The sequence below is a fragment of the Bufo gargarizans genome, chromosome 2 (genome assembly GCF_014858855.1).
Source record: "Bufo gargarizans isolate SCDJY-AF-19 chromosome 2, ASM1485885v1, whole genome shotgun sequence".
NCBI classification, from domain to species: domain Eukaryota; kingdom Metazoa; phylum Chordata; class Amphibia; order Anura; family Bufonidae; genus Bufo; species Bufo gargarizans.
Genome location: NC_058081.1, coordinates 325185644 through 325206274, shown reverse-complemented (window position 1 = coordinate 325206274; position 20631 = coordinate 325185644). Strand labels below are relative to the sequence as shown.

At 36.8% G+C, this 20631-nt stretch overlaps 1 protein-coding gene across 1 annotated transcript; it reads left to right on the top strand.

Annotated features, from left to right (window-relative positions):
• The first annotated feature begins 293 nt into the window (after positions 1-293).
• ALX1 (ALX homeobox 1) lies at positions 294-20254 on the top strand. The gene is made up of 4 exons (XM_044277250.1): positions 294-536; positions 1564-1856; positions 12782-12910; positions 19881-20254. Exons 1-4 carry the CDS (start codon positions 299-301, stop codon positions 20199-20201), a joined length of 981 nt encoding a protein of 326 aa, XP_044133185.1. The 5' UTR covers positions 294-298; the 3' UTR covers positions 20202-20254.
• The last annotated feature ends 377 nt before the right edge of the window (positions 20255-20631 follow it).

Sequence of the window (20631 nt, the reverse complement as noted above, 5' to 3'; positions counted from 1 at the left end):
AGTTGCAGATTATGGATGCACATTGATGGGGATGAATGGCCTATCTAAGTGACATGTTAGGGATAGAATTGGTTCAGATAATGTGGAGGGCTTCCTCTTTACTGGTGTGAGCCCTGAATCATCCTGTTGTTTGGCCTGGGATTTCGGGGCAGGGGGCAGGGTGGAGCCATACGTTGGTGATGGGAGGCTGCTCCAGGCCCTACAGCTGTATATAAGCCCCCTGTGGTCCCCCCTCCTGGACACTAGGAGCTCACACACTATTACTGCCTGTGGTATAATAGGAGAAGCAGCAGGCTCCATGATTATGGATTATCATCTAAGCGACAAATTCTCTCTAAAGACCCAGAGCAGCAAAGCCGGCAGCGACTTCTACATGGGGGCGGGGGGCGCCCTGGAGCACGTCATGGACACCCTGGACAATGACTCCTTCTACACCAAGAACCCAGTGGGCAAATGTGTGCAGGCCTTCAGTGCCATCCAGAGGAACGAGCATCATGTGCGGATAGACAGGAGCTCCCCTTGTCAGGACAGCAGTGGTAAGAACAGGGGCAGCTAACGGGTTAAATGAAATGCCAGCTCTGCGAGTCAGTATGCAATGTATAGAGGTCTCCAGCATACCTGGAGCAGCTCCATTATATATAGATCATCTACCATCAGTGCTCTACAATCCGGCGGAAAATACAGGAATTCTATATATATATAAATGTATAAAGAAATATCTCTCTCTTATTATTGTGAATTCTAAACTGTAAAAAGGTTGAATTATTACTTGATTATTTAGAATACTTTATAATGATTTATCTATATTTGTACCTATAATAACATCTATTATGTTTGTACCTATAATAACATCTATTATATTTGTACCTATAATAACATCTATTATCATAATGATGCATAAAGTTACATTTTAAATTATCAACCAATATTTATGTATTTAGAATTTGATAGAATAATATTATAATATTTATATTTTACAGTTATGTTCAGTAATTGTCAAATATCATTTGTCTGCTCATAATTATTTGCATGACTTTATATTATATAATACTTTTGATTAAAGACATAAATAGTGGACAGTAGGTCCCCAGGATGTGTGGTAGATACATCATACATTACTTCTATACACGGCTCCTGAAGTTGGCCTTCATTAAAACCCAACCTAGAGAGTTGTGATGATGATGATGATGATGATAATAATAATGATTAGAATCGTGATCATCTCTCTTCAAATATCTGACAATATCAGGATACATCACCTAATATCCTCGACAGTAAAAAAATAGCGACCTGGGTTACAAGAAGTGACTGTAGATGTCCCCCACCCAGAGACAGGGCTGTGATATTCTCCATGTAATGGCGACAGACACCCTGGGTGTGAGGAGGTCTCAGTGACAGTACACAGCATGTGCCATTAGTGGAGCAGATAGAAACACGGGCGATAGATAGATACATAGGTATTAGATAGATAGATAGATATACTATGGATAAATAATGGATTCACTTGCATAGGAGTACCGCCGTCTATAAGGTTGACATGCAGTGTGTTTCCCTCTGTGGCAGGCAGCTATGGCCTGGGGAAGGTGGAGGGGCAGCAGGCCATGCCCCTGGAGACGTGCTGCAGTGTCCGGGGGTCCCCGGTGAAGGCCATGCCGCAGGACAAGGGGGAGCTGGACGAGCTGGCGGATAAATGTGACAGCAATGTGTCCAGCAGCAAGAAGAGACGGCACCGCACCACCTTCACCAGTCTGCAGCTGGAGGAGCTGGAGAAGGTCTTCCAGAAGACCCACTACCCAGATGTCTATGTGAGGGAGCAGCTGGCGCTCAGGACCGAGCTCACCGAGGCCCGGGTGCAGGTAAGTGTCCCGACCGGGCCACCCATAGCATCGTCAGCTCATCACTCATCTAATCTATTGTCTAGCTATCGATCTATCTATTTATCTATCATCTATCTAATCTATCTATCTCATATCTATCTATCTATCTATCTATCTATCTATCTATCTATCTATCTATCATCTATCTAACCTATCGATCTATCTCATATCTATCTATCTATCTATCTATCTATCTATCTCATATCTATATCATATCTATCTATCTATCTATCTATCTATCTATCTATCTATCTATCTATCTATCTATCTCATATCTATATCATATCTATCTATCTATCTATCTATCTATCTATCTATCTCATATCTATATCATATCTATCTATCTATCTATCGATCTATCTATCTCATCCATATCTATCTATCTATCTATCTATCTATCTATCTATCTATCTATCTCATATCTATATCATATCTATCTATCTATCTATCTCATCCATATCTATCTATCTATCTATCTATCTCATATCTATATCATATCTATCTATCTATCTATCTCATATCTATATCATATCTATCTATCTATCTATCTATCTATCTATCTATCTATCATCTATCTGCACTCATCATATGCCTTAGTTGCTGGATATGTCACAGTGGATCAGGACAGTGACCCCCCATGTACCAGTGCGGCCATGACATACAGTACTAGGGGCACTGGAAAAAGTTTGGCTTTGACACAATTATTAAGTTAGGGGAAATCCATTCATCTCCCATGTATAAGCATAATTCAAATGTATGTTTTATCAATATCTTAAGTATATGATTTTATAGCTATACAGTTGTCAGTGGGTTTTTTCAATGCAGGCTTTTCTTCTGCCTACCAGGCAAACATAGCCCTTATCTATAGAGTACAGGCTGTAAGTACTGCTGGTGTCTGATATCAAGTGCTGCCAATAACTGCTCCACAGGTCATTTGTACAACTTACACCAGTTTACAATGGTTGTGCCCTGGTACACTAGAGGCATGTTCACATAATGCCACCAAACCGTTTAACTGGTAACCCTGGCCTAGCAGTCATTTATGAACATGTCACCGAACTGTCAGGTCTATCAGTAGCTTACTTTTTCAATAAGAACTGCTATATATATATATATATACCTTCTATTTGGAACATATTAGGCCTGTGTTTTATAATCCATATTTTCCGATGCAGTTATTCATCTTTTTGCTGTAAAAAGATGAATATTATATAATATATATGGGATTCTAACATAAGGCTGTGTTCACATTAGCAAATTTGCTTTGCTGCCTACTGCAGTTATTTTTATTAGGGGTTCTACTTGCTTATCACGGATGCCAGGTGCACAAAGTGAACTTATTAGAAACTGATGCTGTGTATCGCTAAATAATGTCATTTTTCATAATTTTTTTTAACCATTGTTGTATTTTGTTTGTTTTACCAAACATAGCACGTGCCATACTGCTAAACATAGTGAACTCAACTGTATTCTTTAGTTCCTTGCTTTAAACTGGCAGCATTTTGCATTATGGTTTGATTTGTTTTTGGCTACTCATGTAAACTTATTTTAGAACTGATCCATAAAATATCAGCTTGCATAAGTTTTTCTTTTAGTTTTTTTATTTCCACTACCCTAATACATAGATTTATGTGTTTTAAAATATATATATATATAAGAAAAACTGCAGGAAAAACAGAACCAAAATGAAACAATTTTACTAAAAATTTGTGACTCTACCTGAAAACAGACTTTATGGTGTCCCATAGAAACAACATCTGTCAAAGGATACTTACCATTCCTAACTGACTATGAGTATTAGTTTATCTTATTTTACCTAAAAAGAACAGAATCCAGTTATTTTAGGTGGAATTCAAAGAAGTATCATAGCAAACCAATTAAATCATGTATTTAAAAGTAAGATAACAAGTGAATAAAGAAGATAGTAAAAAAAAAACTTTTGCAAAAAAAGAAATAAAATAAAATAATAAAATAAAAAATACTAGTGTAAGCAAGCATTAGGCCAGGTTCACATGACTTTTCTTTGGTGGTACTGTACATATACGTTTAGAGTGTTTTAAATATGAAAACATGCAACAGCCAGATGTTACCTCAGAGCAAACAGAATAATATAATTTCCTTTTGACACACAAGATATTTGGATATTTTTCAAATGTATTTCTTTTTGGATGATTTTAGAATTGTCTACGTAGAATGTTCCACATACATAGTGGAAAAAGGCCTATGTCAAAGGAGTGTCATACAGTACATTCTGCTGGTATATGTTGCAAAACCATTGAAAACATAATAGACAAGTGGTAGTTATTTGTGCTTTTTAATACCGTTGTATGCCTAAAGAAAAAAAAAATTCTACATGGTATATATATTTTTTTTGTAAAATAGAAGTTTAATATGAGTGATAGAAATATCTGGGACATTTGTTTGGCAGACCATGATTTCAAACATTTTGTAAACCGAAAATGCTTCAGCTAGCCAACCCCCTACAAAGATACAAAACTGGCTTCTAATATAATACTAGTGTGTACTTGACCCAATCAGAATGGATTGGTCAAGGTTTTGTTTTTTACAGGTTTCCTTTTTGTCGGATACACTATTATCTAAGTGCAACATTTTGCAGTAATTAAAGGTAGTGAAAAAAAACAAAAAAAAAAAACACTAGTCATCATGCCCTAAAAGTACTGTCCTGCTCTATTTGGGTCCTGTCTTGGACACATGTTGGCCGGTTATACTGATTGTAAATGGCCACCCAATGTTTGCATGCACAATCGTGTGCCCATTTACAATAATGTTGTAAACCATGCCAATGATGTGTCGCGCAGTTTCTACTCTGTATGTGAACACCGCTTAGTGTGTTTGCATCCTTAGACTTCATGCACACAGGAATGTGTTCGATGCAGATTTGCATAACGATTTTGCTGCAGATTTCGCACTGTCCACTGCAAAGCTTGAATTCCGCAATGAAAACCCGCTGAAAGAATTGACAATCTGAGAATTCCAAAATCAGCGGCACAAGTCAGTTTAAATATAGACATTTTTTGCAGCATGTAGATTAGATTTTTGGGATCTCATCTACTTACCCGGTGCTGGATTATGCTGCCAATTTTCCTCATACAAATTTGCGCGGCGAGTCCTAACGTAATAGATGACGTGTACAAATGGCCTTAGTGGGCCAAGAAAAAGAGCATCCTCTGCTCCATTTTGCAGATCTGCAATAGGAACAGGTCCTGAGTAAACTGGTACTGGTGTAAACGAATGCATTTTTATATGCAAAAGTAAGCTCCAGCTCATCCGTAACTTTTTTGTACCAGACGTGCACGGATGTAGTCCGATCCCCGACCGTTTGTAATCCACGAAGTAAAAACCAAGCCCCAAAGTAACTTGTGACAATCCTTTATTCTTGGGTACAGTCTGGGTGTCGTGTTTATGTGTATGTGCTTGCTGTGCTCAAAAATAAAGGATTGTCGCAACTTTTAAGACCAGTGCAGGTTTTTAATTTTTATGTCAGTTTGAATTTCATAGAAATAAATGGGATTTTCTAAATGTTTTTTTTTTTTAAACTAACATAAAGGGCCTGTCAAAAAAAAAAACTAAACCAAAAACATTTATTCTTCAGGCATTAGTGTAAGCCTTGCCATCCTGATGTCTCCGGTATGCCGCTCGACCATTGTGGATTCCGGAGACCTGTGTCGGTCATGTCCAGATTCCCTCCAGTGTGCTCGGCAGTGAATCCCACATGTGTTCTATATTTTTTGTTCCCATAGATTGATGAAGTAGTGTGTTTTCATATTATAGATTCTGGAATTGTTCAGTCATCCTAAAGGAATGTCTTTGTGTTAAACATACCGTCATGAAATGTATGTGGTTTTATCAGCCCTAGATAACTTTGGAGCTCTTCGGCTTTGAGGGGTAACATATCCCCCAGAGTGCAAAATGGCTTTTAGGCTATGCCAGTATCTATAGTTCACCAAACCATGCCAGAGAGCCTCGCAAATACCCGTGCAAGGCTGGGTAACCCATGCATGTGTTTTCCTTGTGTAACATATCATTAGGTTTAATAGTAGCCTCCCTAGCATTCACCAGAAGTAAACCTGAACCTAATTTATCTCACCTGTCGCCTTTCCTGCTTCACATCAGTGTAGTAATTGGCACCCATTTAAAGGAGATTGTCAAGGTTTTTTCCTCCAGTGAAAGAGTCTCATTACTAAATTCTCCTAACATGTTCTCTCAGTTCCCTGGGGAGACGTCAGGAAATATTTTTTCCACCCACAGACATGATGAATACATTTACCAAGCTGAATTTTTTCCTTTCTTTTATTCCTAAGCATTTATTTCACCAGTGCCATATTTATTGTCTCTCGGTAGCAGTAAATCTCTTTATTAACCGTTTGAAGATAGACTTTAGCTAAGAGGCCTAACCTCCACTGGGAATGATGGTGCTGGATACACATGAGAGCTGATGCTGAAAATGGCCCACATGAAATGACGCCATTACCAGCCATGCCGTGCTATGGATACCTTAAGGGGAGAATTTTTCATTATGCTTAGCAGTTTCGGCCTTTGAACTTAATTGAGTTATTTTCTACAAACTCTTTTAACGGCAAGGCTTGTTGTAAGTAAATACATCGTACCAATAAAACAGGTTTCTAATGGAAGAAATCTGCTTTCTATTTATTACGTGTGATGCAGGTTGTGACAGCGCTACACATGTCAGGTAGGGTCTGTCTTCTATTATAGTCATTATTAGTGGCAAAGAAAAATACATTGGACTTTGTTAATAACGTCACAATCATTGTGTAACATTCTTCTTCTATTCAGTAAAAAGTCGGGAGTGTCAAATTTGTAAATTTTACTTTATCTCACAGGGAAAGAGAACCATCTTCTTTTGGAAGTTGCTCCCTATGAGTCATAGTGACACTGTTCTCTTTCCCTGGGAGATACCTAGTTTGCATATTATTTTCCCATGGAGCATTGCCACTAAGTCTCCAGTTAGTCTCTTTAGAGAAAGCCAGCCCCTCCAACTATATTTTGTTTGAAATACCCCAAAATGTCTCAGAATGTAAAAAATAAAATACATTTGGGCCTCATAACTCCCCAGTATTCACTTCAGGCCACCGTAGTCACATTTAGCAATGAGTCATGACTTGTCTATATTTTATAAAGTATTTTCATGTACCTGTATAATGATATAAAAAGATTTAGTGAGGTCTATGCAGTTTGTGATGCATCCTTTTCACCCATAAATAAATTGAAATCTATGCTTAAAAATAAGTCCATGAAAATCACACAGTGTGAACAAGTCCTTAATCCCTTTCGCTATATGGATGATATATTAAATCATAAACACATGTTTAATCCAAATGATGAAAACCTCTACTGTCTAGTTAGTTGCTTTTACTTAGTATCAACAACTTGATACTGGCAGGTTAGTCCTGAAGTACATGATATATAGGCAGGGTAGCCTATTCTATGTTTTATGTTGTTGCATGTGAGTGGCACATTGAAGTTTTATTAACATATTCAAACCCCAAAACCTGATAGATGGGTACCACAAGAACAAATATGGTGCCCATCGGGTGCCCAATGATTATACTGCCTACCTGACAGAAAAGCAGCATGTATTGATACCATTCAGATCAATTATATCATCAGTTTTCCCCCGATTTTTATATTTATTTATTCATTTATTTTATGCACTTATATAGCGCTACTATATTCCACAGCGCTTTACAGACATTAGCGCCAAGCTGTCCCCAATGGGGCTCACAATATAAGTTCCCTATGAGTAGATGTAGAGAACTGAGCCTGATCTTTGGGTTTATGAGCATCATGTCGCACCTACCTAGTCTGCACCTGGAATAGGACAGCACTCAGCAACTATTAGAACTGGCCCAAAGTTATCAGACTAATTCATGGGTTGATTGTTGGGTTTTGCATATTTTTTTTATAAAAATGGACCCTGACTGAAGAAACACAAACCGTATGTTGCCATCGATCTAACACCAGAAAACCTATTTTCTGTTCACAGGATCCTTTCCTTCTTTCTTAACAAAACATGTGTCAAAACCTTCATAAAAAATGTGCTCAGTATGAACTTGGCTATAAACATATTTATGGCATCACCGCAGTTAGGTGTCGTGTGAAATAATACCCGATTAGTGGAATCTATATAATGTTTTACTAATGAATTCTACAAAGATAATCATTATGCAATGATGAAGTGTGTGCTATACTGTAAATACCTTTTATGGTAACTCTCATACAGTGCAGATTTATTTAATTATATATTCCTGACATATTCCGCAGCACTTTACATACATTATCATCACACTGTCCCCAATGGGGCTCACAATCTAAGTTCCCTCTTAATATGTCTTTGGAGTGTGGGAGGAAACCGGAGTACCTGGAAGAAACTGACAGAAACATACACGGGAGAACATACAAACTCCATGCAGATGTTGTCCTTGGTCGGATTCAAACCTATGACTCCAGTGCTGCAAGGTACCAGTGCTAACCACTGAGCCACCGTGCTGCCCCTAGATTTCAGCAGATTTTTTAAACAATTTTGAAAGCTAACAGAAAAAATTATTAAACATGTAAAAATTAAATGTAGACATTTATACATTTTTCAATGCATGCCTCTTTTGTATGGATACAATATGGCTACTGATTAAATGTGGATTGTGTGAAAGTGGCTTAAGGCTGGGGTAAGGTGAAGACTTGCTGTGCAACACAGCAATAGAAATGAATTATGATATATCCTATCATATATTCCGTTCATTTCTATAGGGTGCTGACTGATACAAAAATATATCAGCCAGAACCCCAAAATATACAATTTGGTTCTGTCCACACTCGTATTTGCCTTCCTTAAAAGAATCCAGATAACTTTAAGGGTACAACCACATGGTCAGGTTTCCTGATGCAGTTTTGGAAGCCAAAATCAGGAGGGGGTCATTAAAGATAGTATAAAGGACAGATAGGACTTCTGTTCTTTTAATTCAGTCCTGGTTCTGTATCCAGAAACCTGATTGTGTGGTTGTGCCCTTTGAGATTGCATTTATATCTACAGGATGATATATTAACCTTAGTTTTTGCTCACTTTCTTTTTACAATTAAAAAAAATGGTAAATTGAGAATTCCATTCACTTATACTTTTTAAAACTAATTAAATCAGTCAATTTTTTTCCCCAATATCAAATACTACATAGAATCGGATCCAAAACTCATTGAAAAATGGACTCATGTAATTGTATGTATTAATTTTCTAATCAGATCAGTGACAGAAAAAGCACAAAATAAAATAAGCAAAAAGACACTGGTGTAATGATAAACCATATAAATGAACACGTATCTGAAAAAGGTCTGTACAGCATCACTGGGTATTATAAAAACAAAGGGGGGGGGGGGGGGGGAATTTATCACTCCCTGCACTCCAGAATTGTGGCTTCGAGAAATTGCGAAACAGGGATTTTGCAACCTTTTGGGCTTATTTTTTATTAATGTTTTGTGGGATTTTGAAGTTTTATACCATTAACCCTCTCATTGCAAAGTGAGTGATAAAGTGGGTGTGCTTAGCTATGTTAGTTTTACTCCAGATTTATCAACTGAGACTTAAAAAGTCAAAACAATTCTCCCTATCTAACTTTCTCCTGTTAGACTTAAAGATGCAACAAATTTATCAAACATTGTGTGGCATTTGATAAATTTGGTGCAAATAACGGCAATGCAGACTCCTGCAAAAATTCCCCTAATAATAAATTAGAGCCAAAGAAAGTTCAAAAATGTGTTAAAAACTGATGAACACTGATATCGTTATACAGTAGTTTTTTGTAGGTTGAGATCAGTACAAAAATAAGTTTAAAAAATAAAATGCTGGAAAAATAGATAACTATGTAGATGAATACAAGTTAAATGCTACAGTAAACCCAACCTTTTCGGGTAGATCTTATTGCCATGTACTCTATATTTGCCTTAAGCACTATATCAATACAATGTATTTGTCAGGCTGAATGTCGGTTTTACTGCCAAGTTGTTATTAAAACCATATCCTGGATTCTGTGGTGCAGCAAGGTGCAAAACTTCAGCATGTTTAGTTAATAAAAATTCCATTTGCTATCAATATATTTTATAGGATGTGTTTAGCCTTAAAGTCTAGTGCAGATCCTCCTACAGGTCTTCGCTCTCAGGCTGCATGGTTACTTGTAAAGGATTTTTTGTATTTCTAGATGTAGAATTTATTTAGGACACAATTAATATGGTGAGTTTCAAATGCGTGAAAGTTGTTGGAGATTTCTTTCCTATTTCAAATTTAGCATGAGAGGTTATCAGAGTAGGAATCTCAGAAGAAAAGAAAAATAACATGTAAATCACAAGGTATTAATCTCTGCAAAAGTAATGTTCAATAGTCGCTAAACCACAATTACTGGTAATTCTAACAAAAAAACACTAAATTCAGGAGGTTTCCCTGATAATAAGTTGATCACGTCTCCCAGCTATAACTTTAAGCTGTGAGGGAACTGAACAGCAGGATTTTCAATTCCCCTTCAGTTCCACCACTGGAAAAAAAATAAAAATTCTCAATTTCCACAAAATTCAACTGGCTGCCTTGGTAACTGATTTACGTCCTTTTACATGTGCTGAAAATCATCCGGGCATTTATAAGATTGTTACCAATCACTGACCGTTGTACACATGGCAATGATCAATAGTACGGATGGCTGATCGTGTTTTTTATGCGGGCCTAGAAACCATTCTTGTCAGTGGGACATCTCCCAAAGAAAACAGAGGATGTGCCAGCCAGCAATATTCAAACTGTGTGTATAAAATCCTTTAAAGAAGAATTCCCACAAAAATGTTGTATTCTCTGACCCAGTCAACAGGTCCATGATGTAAATTGTAGTGAAGGTAATCTTCTCACTGGTAGTTGTGAGTTATTTGCTCCCTTCTGGTCCTCAGCTGTGTCCTGTGACCAACACTCTGACCAACACAATTGACCCAGCGTCTTATGTGTGGACATGAAGTCACTTTCTCTATTCATACCTATGGAAGCCTTAATGTCAGTCCCATTGGAATGAATAGAAAAACTGATTTCTTGTCTACACATAAGATGCTGGGTCAGCTGAAGAGTTAGAGTATCCGTCACATGGCATGGCTGAAGACCAGAAAGGAGCAAACTATGGTCAAATATTACCATCATTACAATTTAGGACATCTACTATTCTAAAGGGCCAGATAGTGACAACTATATTCACACAGAGATATCAAATAATGTGGAAATGTTGTTTTTTACTTGAGAAAAATACAGATGCTGCTTCTTTTCATTTTGTCAGTGGTAATGAAGCAAAAAACACAAATGATTAAAAAAAGTGTGCATACTTAAGAACTTTTATTTGTAGTTTGCTTTGTTTTAGAGCACAGAAAATTTTGATTTGCCTCGGGTGTTCCATGTCTTGTGTCACCCTTGTAGGAACTATAATTATTGTTTTGGATGGCAGTTGTCAAATCTATTTACTGACTGTCACATAGTGGCATTTTCTCGTATGTTTGATGAAAGAGTAAGGGGCCTTGAAAGAATACACTGGAATATATACACTATATGTGGTGTGTGGTGTGAAGCAAAGCAGTAGATCTACCAAATACGTTTAAAGTCTTATCCTGGGTTTGCTCCAATTTGACAATGTGTGGTCATCTGGAGAATTAAAAGGATATTTAGATGGTGTTGTCAGGCAGTAGTATGGTTTTTAAGAAATTGTGTTACATGGCAACACTCAAGGCAGGGGTTGAGCTGTTGGATCAAAGCTCTTGATTATCTTGATCATACAGCCAGGGATAAGCTACTTTGTTTATGATCATCATAATAATGTGGGCATCTATATCTATCTATATTTTTATTTGGCACATATCTTATTTATGTCCAGCTAGTTGTTCTATATGTCTCACTTGGACACAACTGATGACGGTTATGTGCAGTTTATGCACCAATTCGATGTCCGTAGCCATAGAAAACCACCACATACTACATACTGTGTTTTCTACCTAACACAGGAAGCATTTCTGTACCATGCCTGAGGGAAACATGCTGGATCACTATATTATATATATATATATATATATATATATATATATATATATCAAAAGAAGGAGACTGCAGCACTAGTCAAAGTATTGAAAGTATGGTGCACGCGATCCAGAAATTGATGAAATAGTCCCAAATAGCATGTAGAAGGGATCACAGCATAAATTTCTCTATATCCAGATTTTTTGATCCGTATCCATAAAAATGCAAAAACACACACACACAGATATATATATATATATATATTATATATGTGTATATGTATATATATATATATATATATATATATATATATATATATACATATACATATATAATTGCATATACCTAGCCTTACTATAATATCATGTGCCTTCTGCATTATTGCTCAACCTATAGTGGTGCCACTGTGTTTTTATCTGTTGTTTTATATTGACTGAAGTAGCCCTATAGCATTAACCTATTTTAATTCAATGTATGTACATATTATACTATATATTATGTATTAATATACTATATTTAACATAAAGATATAATTTGAGGCTATACTATTTAAATATAGATTTCTTACATAGCTCTGTATCTTGAGTGAAGCTATAGCTTCACCACTCAACCCAAGTGGTGTTCTCCCTACAAGGCACCATTCAAGTAGCCTGTGGTTGCATACATAAAGCTGCCAGACAGAGAAATCATCTCAACGCTCTTGGAAATACATTTTCTAACAGATTATATTGTCCTATAATGTTGCTGTGGAGAAGCAAATGCTAAAGTAGGGTTCTCTTATAAATTAGTGGTTACGATTTTTGCATTTATCATGCATGTTCTAAGTGAAAGCTTTTATCTTTTTAAGGTCTGGTTCCAAAACCGCAGAGCTAAGTGGAGAAAAAGAGAACGCTATGGTCAGATACAGCAAGCCAAAAGCCACTTTGCTGCCACTTATGACATCTCTGTTCTGCCAAGAAGTGACAGCTACCCACAGGTAAATATGCTTGATGAAAATCTAACCAATCATGAAAAATGTGCAGAATACAGAACTTCTATGTTGATATGTCATCAGACTAGTCAACATGTATTTCTGTGGATTTATAGATTGAAAGGTTTATTATAAACCAAAGAACATCCATGTAAACAGTCAATATGTGTATATTATAGCATTATGTATGATGATGGGCTGCTGAAAATCTTCCAAAATATCAGCTACATAAATGGCAGGAGGCAGTAATCCACTAATAGTAATAGAACATTAATACAATATTAATTTATGATCTTTCAGAATACAATTCATAGTCAAAAATCTCTTCTGATATTTCTGCCTATTTACTTGAGGGTATACAGTAACTACATAAAATGATTTTGACCATGTTTTTACTGTGACCGCTGTGGTTTTGTGATGTGGTTATTTGCCATGCAGTTTATACTAGTCAAGTACATTTATTTTACATTTTTAACTACATTTCAAATAACCACATGGCAAAATACATGGCAAATAACCACATCACAAAACCGCAGCAACCTGGTATAAGTGTATAGGTTTAAGCACCTTTTTAATGGTGTGGTTAAAAACATCTCATCTAAATGTAGCCGTACACAGCGGACAGTAAAATATAAACATAACGCACAAGTCCAAGGGAATCTCTGTTAATGGATGATGCATGCTGTAATTCGAAAAATCATACAGTGAACCATCCAGCTCTGACTTTCCCCTCAAGATTTATTCACTCAAGTGAGTGCGTCTGCAACAGAAACAGACAGAACAGGGACATCATCTGTGAGTGGTCTGCATAAAAATTGTGTCCATGTTCACAGGTCGGAGGACAAACAAGTTTAACATTGCTTATTTAAATAAGCCCTACTAGGTGTATGGCCACCTTTGCTCTGCGGCCTCTATACTGATCTGGTGTCAGTGTGTGGATTATGGAATGGTCTTCTGTGTGACAGGCAGTCATACTCTCTGTTAGTTGGCAGTTTACATATCTGTTATATACTGGCTTCACCTTTCTCCTCATCTGACTGCTCTGATGTCTCCTTATCACTTACTTTTAACTGCAGCACCAAGTCAGTTACCAAGTCACCTTTTTGAAGAGATTACTGTTACGCTAGCTGTAGGGAAGCAGTGTGAGAGTTACATTTCCTGACTTGAAGCTACAATAAACAAACCGTAATGATACCAAGACATGAGACGCAGGACTAAGGTGAAAGAATCAACATAAATCATTAGTTTTCTCTGCGAAGTGCCACCCCTCATTTCTGACACCCTAGACACTGCCCTCAAGTGCCTTATTCTAAATATGACCTTGTTTGGGTGTAGGCTTGTATATAGCAAAGCTATCAAATATATCTTCATATTAGTATATGCTTTAATAGTAGCAATAAAAACAAAAAAACCATGCAAATAACCATATACTGTAGGTAAGTTGATAGAAATTAGAGATAAATAAGTAAAGAATAATACTGAGAGATTATAGATTCAGTGCTATAACTAGAAATGACTGGGCCCAACAACCACCTCCTCCTGTGCAACCCCCTCATAGTTTTTTTTTTTGTACCACTTTGGGGTACATATGATTTTTTGATCACTTTTTATTCAATATGTATGAGGGACGAGGTGACCAAAAATTGTGAATTTCGCATCTTTATCATTAAAGCATTGACTGCACATAATAAATAGTTTTATATTTTAATAGTTTGGACATTTCTGGACACTACAAAACCGATCATTAAACATGTATCAGTCCAGCTGTATTGTGTAAAAAAAATCATCAGGTTACACACGGAGGAGTCACTCCATTGACTCTGCACTTGTCACATTGCTTGAGAAAGGCCAGAGATGAACTGCTGAAACATTCATTTGGGACACATCAGTGAATACATTTTACATATTTTATTGGCTTTGAAGTGCTCCAGGATTATGTTAGATAGATAAATATGTCTGTTATGTTAATGCTCCCATAAAAACAGAGTAATATGTTTGTAAATGGGATTTAAAAGCTACGCCTATACATCGGCTGGCATCTGCTGGCAAAAAGTGAAATTTTCTCAGACCATTTTTTAAAGAGGCTGTATGTTACCAGCAGCAAACCTGTTTTACCCATAGACCTATATATTGCTTTCACTTTAAGATTACTAATACTGCCTTGGTGTTGAAGGGGTGGGATACCTGAATCGAATTGCCCGATCGATTTGGCCGAATCAAATCTGACTTAATAAAAAGTATATAAAGTATATAAAAAATATATTCATCTTTACAATAACTTATCATGCTAACATTCTCTGTATTATTCCAGTGTTATTATAGATTGTCCAAAAGACCATATTTGTCACATTCATTATTGTGTTTTATACACTTTTATACACTCCCCATGAAAGTTAAAAAAGTACAGTAATGAGTAGGTCTGCATGTGCCAAAATGAGATATATTAGTCGAAATTGGTGGAAATTATTTATATATATGTGCACCAAAGTTATGAAACTGGGCCACGTGCCTAACATGCCTTTTATGATATAAAAAAATGTGTTATATCCCATGTGCCATTTTGATAATTTGACTCAATTAGCTGCATGATCATTGACTCTTAAATTCAGCTTACAACACAGTTTGTAAATCTCACCTCCTGTTTTGTCAATGGAAGAAGCAATATTTAGTTATAGGAAGTACAATACCTGTACCCAGAGCGCCCCATGAGGCATTAACCTTGATTAGTTTCATGTATCATGTCACTGACCATTATAGGGCAACAGCAGGCAGAACAGCGCTGTTACTCACCCTTTTTATGTTTATTTTCAAGAAACCATTTTCTGCCGTGAGAAATCGCCTTAATGTACAACTAGCATTAGAGGGAAAACAAGGCGACGGCTGCCAACTCTGGAGGCACAGCAACTAAAATTCTTTAAGCTCTGAAGTATTTTACTGTAGGTCCTTTGGCTTTGTTGACTGCTGAATAAATAAACTGTTGGATATAAGATAGTATTGTACCTTTGGGGACTTTTTTTGTGAACCTTGGCCCCCAGTGGCAAAGGATTGCTTAAAATAACTTTTTCCAGCCAATACATCTGTTTTCATTTTTTTTCAATGACTATTCCGTGTCTCTGTGTTTTCAAATGCAAGACAAACTTTTATCCTTCAAAGAGCTGATGCTGAAAGAGAGATATGTTTCTTGGTTATAGGAACTGGAGATTACTGCTGTCCTTGTACTCTATACACTATACACTGTGTATAGGTTATTTTATATATTTCTTAAAAATGATGTAATTTAGATCTGCATTAAAATAGTAATTAAATATTTCGCATAAAAATACCCTGAAAGAAGACAACTAAGGCTACGTTCACATCTCTGTTAAGAAGATCTAGCTGCCTGATTCGGTGTAAATGCTGGCTGTTGACTAGACAAAAAAAACGTTGCATGCAAAGGTTTTAGTCTGGCCGAAACACGGCAGTTACTCTGGAAAGTTGCCGGATCCCCACCGAACCTCATTATAGTCTTTACAGTAGAGCAGGCATCTCAGACTGCGGCCCTCCAGCTGTTGCAAAACTACAACTCCCACAATGCCCTGCTGTAGGCTGATACCTGTAGGCTGTCCGGGCATGCTGGGAGTTGTAGTTTTGCAACAGCTGGAGAGCCGCAGTTTGAGATCCCTGCAGTAGAGGATCCAGTAAGTTGTCCTGTGCCAGAACAGCTGGCTAACGGAGATGTGAACGAGGCCTTAATGTACAATAATAAGTGCATTATATGCAATATATTCATGCTTCCATTGGGTCTAGTGAGGGTGGTAGTATAATGCTAAATATGAAGCTTCCATAGTCAGATTTTGGCTCTAATCTGTAACAAATTGTACTGTACCCCTAATTTGTAACAAAACCCCTACTGGATCACATACCATCTGGTCCCTGGTGACTATGCGAGTTTTCTAAGACCTCTACGTCCCATTAGATGACACCGGTATTATAAATGACAGTTCATAGTTTGATGGCCCTGTTATAGATCTGACATTAGGGTCCAGGAGCTTCAAGTCATACAGTTCTATACAGGTAGAATAATGGTTGCATCTGATGGTTTTAATTATTTTTAATATTTACTATTATAGACTATTACACTTTTGGTGTTATTAAATACTCATCCTGAAATGCTAAATTGGGGCTATGAGAGCAGTAGTCAGGGTACATTGAGCTTTACGTTGCACGGTAAATTCAGACTAGAGTGTGTTTATCGCACTAACCGGTGCCTGCTGTTGGTGAATTTTTCACAGATGGTTGCTGAGAGATGTTTGCAAACATTCCGTTTTTTATCCCGCACGTGCAAAACGCATTAAATCGCATTTCACCCGCGCGATAAAAACTGAACAACTGAATGTGATCGCAAACAAAACTGAATGGACTTGCGCAGTTTTCACTGAACGCGTCCGCAACGCATCTGGACCTAATCCGGACACGCTTGTCTGCAAGGGTCCCAAAACATGCAGTTATGGTATGTTAAAGAGGCTCTGTCACCAGGATCAACCCTATTAAACCAGACATTCTGACTGGTAGGGCTCATCATGCTGAATAAAACCATACCTTTCTTTTGTCTGTACGTTAAATGGCTGCAGAGGAATGTGCGTTTTTATTCATATGAAAATGAGCAATTGGAGCACCTACAGGTGGGACTGAATGGTCTGAGCACTGCTTATGTATGTAACACCTCCTGTGCTCTGAACCCCCCTTCCCTTTGACTGACAGGTCTAGACATCGGGCTGAGGGCAGAGCTGGCTTATACATATCTACTGTTTATATGTCTATTATACACACTCTGTACTATAGCTTCACCACACTGAGATCTGCTCAGAAAGCTCATCTACATATTACGGCTGTATTCACAGGCTGAATGTATGATCATGAAGACACCTGTGTTATGAGTTTATAAGCATAGAAAACCATGCATCTCTGTGGAAATGCTATAGCTTAGTGGTATAGTCATCTGCTTTGAATATAGACATCCCTTGTTCAAGTCCTAGGAGAGGTATATGGTTTGTAAAAAAAAAAATATATATATATTTTTTTCTTTAAAACCATATTAAAAGGCCATACTATAATGAATATATGTAATAATATAATAATAATAATAATAATAATAATAATAAGACCTTACTATATTGAGAATAGTGTTTTTTCCCCTAAAACCTGTTACTGCTTTATTCATAGACACAATACATGATTATGAAGAAACCAGTAATATTTATTAGCTTTCTACAAAACATTATTCTTAATATAATAAGGACAAAGACTTTTCTTACGGGATAATTGCGGAAGAAAATAAAATTTCCAAGTCTTTACTAAGATTCAAACCTGCGATCTTTAGATACAAAGCCAGTTGCTTAACCTCTAAGCTATAACATTGCCACATAAAAATGTATGCTTTTTTTAATATATATACCAGTACTTATAAGCTAACACATATTACCAGTGTCTATATAATTACATTCTGCCTGTGAATACAGCAGTAATATATATATATATATATATATATATATATATATATATATATCTATATTCAGCTTTCTGAGCAGATCAGTGTGGTGAAGCTATAGTACAGAGTGTGTATAATAGACATGTATACAGTAGATATGTATAAGCCAGGACACAGCTCTGCCCTCAGCCCGATGTCTAGACCTGTCAGTCATGGGAAGGGGGGTGCAGAGCACAGGGGGTATTACATACGTAGCAGTGCTCAGACGATTCAGTCCCACCTGTGTGTGCTCCAATTGCTCATTGCATATGAATAAAAACACAGATTTCTCTGCAGCCGTTTAACGTACAGACAACAGAAAGGTACAGTTTTGATCATCATGATGAACCCTACCAGCCAGTATGTCTGGTTTTAATATGGTTGATCCTGGTGAAAGAGCCTTTTTAAATGTACACAAAAGGAGAGATTTATCTTATACTTTATGCCAGGAAAGTGGCCTAAAAAAGTAGCAAATTTTGGTGCCTACATAAGTTGCAAAAAAATGTGAGACTTTTGTCAATTTTTTTGCGCTGAAAATACTTTCTTGAAATGTCGATGAGACTCGGCGGTGGTGGGTTTGGCCTCCCATGGTCCGGCAAATTTACTATAATTTATGCCAGAAACGATTGCTGGTGTAGATTTGACTTTCTGGCACACAGAGGCCCAAAGATGTGCCTAATTTATTAATAGGTGTGTTTCTTTCACTTCAGGACACAGGGGATCAAAACTGGTGTAGAAAGGGCCAGTCTTCATTAATCTTCCCCACAGTCTTGAAATCATTGTTCTAGTAGTACTTTGTGTTATTCTAGGTTGATTTTTTTGGGGGGCTAGTCTCATTGACAGTAGATAAAGAGTTGGCACTCTTGGCACAAATTATTTTTTAAGCTTTTTCTAGGTGGGAAATCACAAAATTGTCACTCTGGCATAATATCTCCTAATGTAAGGCAACATTTCGACAAAAGAAAGTGATCTATTATGTTCAAAGCATTTACTATACACATTAACTGTGCTTTAGAGATTTTATTGAGTGAGGCACAATTAACACGTCACAAGTAATGCCCTAATTTATACGCATGCACTGCGGGGAATGAATATATAAAAGGATCACTGGAAGCAGAACCAGAGATCAGCACTCAGGATCTGGAGTTTCAGTGCAATGAATTCACTATTTTTACTTAGAATATTGCTGCAGAATTGTTGAAGGCAGCTACCTTTACATAAAGGCATAATTTTAATTATTTATCAACTTCCCTGTTTCATCCACAACTAAATGAATAAGGAAATGTGAGATGTCATTTATTGAGCTATTTATTTTATTAATATTTCTATACTATTATTTTCCATTTATACATAGCAGTTGTCGTAGCAAGGCAAGTTCTGTTTCTTCTGTGTCGAATACTCATTTCATAGCTTCATTGCGTACACTGTTTGAAAAAAATCCTGAATGTTTATCATTATCTTTTTTTCTAGATACAGAACAACTTATGGACAGGTAACCCAAGTGGGGGATCTGTGGTGACTTCGTGTATGCTGCCTCGTGAGCCTTCATCTTGTATGTCACCTTATTCCCACTCCTCCCGCACCGATTCTTCATATGCAGGCTTCACGAATCATCAGAACCAGTTCAGCCATATGCCACTCAACAATTTCTTCACTGAATCGTTATTATCAGGCGCCACAAATGGACATTCTTTTGAAACAAAACCAGAGTTTGAAAGGCGATCATCTAGTATTGCAGTTCTTCGAATGAAAGCCAAAGAACACACAGCAAATATCTCATGGGCTATGTAAATTATGTTTTTTTTTTTTTTTTTTATAATTAAAGTGAATAACCTCTATTTTGTAATATTTAACAATGTATAAAGACAGCGTGAAGATTCTTAATGACCAATTCATGGTTGTTATATTTTGTAAACTATTCCATTTGTAATAATAAATAGAAAATTTCCTAAAAGTGAAAGGGCTCAATATTATTTTATGCAATATGTTAGGAAAGTTAAGTGTAACGTATAGTGCTTTCTTTGTACACAATGATATCTTGATGACGTATCCTCAGGATAGGTCATTAATATCTCCCAACGACATTCTTGCCAATCAGCTGTTTGTGTTCGGGTGAGCGCTGCACCCTTCTTAAATCATACCAAGTACCAATACCAATGCCATATACATTGTATAACAGCTGTACTTGGTATTGTAGCCCAGGCTTGGTATTGTAGCCGTG